This window comes from Anastrepha obliqua, chromosome 6, assembly GCF_027943255.1.
Source record: "Anastrepha obliqua isolate idAnaObli1 chromosome 6, idAnaObli1_1.0, whole genome shotgun sequence".
NCBI classification, from domain to species: domain Eukaryota; kingdom Metazoa; phylum Arthropoda; class Insecta; order Diptera; family Tephritidae; genus Anastrepha; species Anastrepha obliqua.
This window is the reverse complement of record NC_072897.1, coordinates 65,003,068-65,004,910: the sequence shown is the minus strand read 5'-3', so window position 1 is coordinate 65,004,910 and position 1,843 is coordinate 65,003,068. Positions and strand designations below refer to the sequence as shown.

The 1,843-nt window shown below is 37.7% G+C and overlaps 1 protein-coding gene across 1 annotated transcript; it reads left to right on the top strand.

The window, feature by feature from the left end:
• Positions 1 to 750: 750 nt before the first annotated feature.
• On the top strand, positions 751 to 1,272 carry LOC129250645 (uncharacterized). The gene has a single exon (XM_054890250.1). The coding sequence runs from the start codon at positions 751 to 753 to the stop codon at positions 1,270 to 1,272; it is 522 nt and encodes a 173-aa protein (XP_054746225.1).
• The last annotated feature ends 571 nt before the right edge of the window (positions 1,273 to 1,843 follow it).

Sequence of the window (1,843 nt, the reverse complement as noted above, 5' to 3'; positions counted from 1 at the left end):
TTTTCGCATAGCAATTGAAACTATGGTGTGAATTGTATGTGATTCTGCGAAACAGTATGTAGTGTGCGATTCTTTGTAACATAATGGCCGTTACAGTTTGGTGTTTCCAGGTATTAATCATATGTATGTGTATTCTTTTAATTTTGAAAGAATTGTTTTTTCTCTTAATATTTGACAACAAAAATTTAAAAAAAAAATGGATTTCTCGAGAAATCTTGAAACATTCTCGAGATTCGGGATTTCCCGAAATGCTAAAAATTTCAATTCTCGAGATTCGGGATAGAAAAATATCGAGAATTTCTCGAGAATTCCCATCGGGAAATTCCCGAAACCCAACTCTACTTATATATATACATATACATATACTGCCTATGAAGTGAAGGATACAGTGGGACCCGAGGTAGAGGAACTTGTTTGTCGCCAAATAATTTGCGAGTACCATTTTTCGGTTTATTTTCGGCATTTTTTTCAAAAAATCAAACGAAATTGCGGTTTCTTAATCAGCCGCAATATTTTCAAAAAAAAAAAATTTTTTTCGACAATACAAATTTTGTTTGAGCAAAGACTCAATTGTTCGCTGCTTATTTTCGTCTCATTTTCGTTGGTTCTGGTCAAGTTTCAGCTATTATATATTTCAGTATTTATCGATTTCGTTTTCGTGCTGACAAACTTCCAGAATCGTTTTCATTTTACAAAAGCCACAGGCTATTTCAAGTCTCGGCTATTTCAAGTCTCTCTCCAAGTAAGGAGATGATGGACTTAAAATCTTCAAAGCGCCAGAGAACTGCTGCAAACACCAGCATAGTGCGCATAAAAACGGGTCTTCTTGAAAAGACCATGTCGCTAGATCCAATCGAATTGGAGTGCCGACTCGACATAATGAATTCCCACAGCGAAAAACTCATGAAATGTCAGTTGAAAATTGAAGAAATCGACGAAGAAGACATTGCCCGTGGAGAGTTAGAGGACTTAATTGTAGAAACTAAGTCCATTATAAAGTCCATTCTGGCGAGAAATAAATCGCCAATTGCCGAATCATCTTTTATTGCACCTCACAGCTCGCGACTACCAAAAATGTCGTTACCCACGTTCAAAGGAGAATATTCCGAGTTTAAAAACTTTATGAGTCTGTTTGAGAGTTTCGTGCACAATGATCCCACAATCCCGAATATTGAAAAATTTAATCATTTAGTATCATGTCTATCCGGTGAAGCCTTAGGCACAGTGAAGTCCTTCCGGAAGAAAATTATCCAACGGCGTTGGCAAGTTTGAGAAAGGTGTATGACAATAAATACCTGATATTCTTTAATACAGTGTCTAAACTTTTTGAATTGTCAAAATTCCAAGGGCCTTCTGCGTCGTCTTTGCGATCAATGATTGATACAGTGCCTGCAGTATATGACTTCCTTTTATCGCTGGGTGACGATAAACTTATTTCAAATGAGATGTTGATTCACATAGTCATGTCGAAGGTTGATCCCACTACTCGGTCAAAGTGGGAGGAGCAACTTGACTATGATAAGCTGCCGCTTTGGGCTGAATGTGAAGCTATGCTAAACAAGAGATACCAGCATTTATCAGCTGAAGAAGCTTCCTCATCCCAACAAAGGCCAAATAATGAAGATACTCGGCAGAAAACAAAAAATCAACAACTGCGACACTCAAAGACAACATTTATCGCGACAAATTCCAAACTGCCGACTTGCCATCACTGTGGTTCCAAGGACCATTATTTGACAGCTTGTCCAAAATTCCAAGCTCTTACTGCACTTAAAAGATTTGAATTAGCAAAATCTATTTCCCTGTGCATAAATTGCGCAAGGGACATACGGTCTCAAAGTGC

Excerpts from the sequence above, each read along its gene's own strand:
- LOC129250645 (XM_054890250.1), top strand. The coding sequence starts at position 751 with ATGATGGACTTAAAATCTTCAAAGCGCCAGAGAACTGCTGCAAACACC.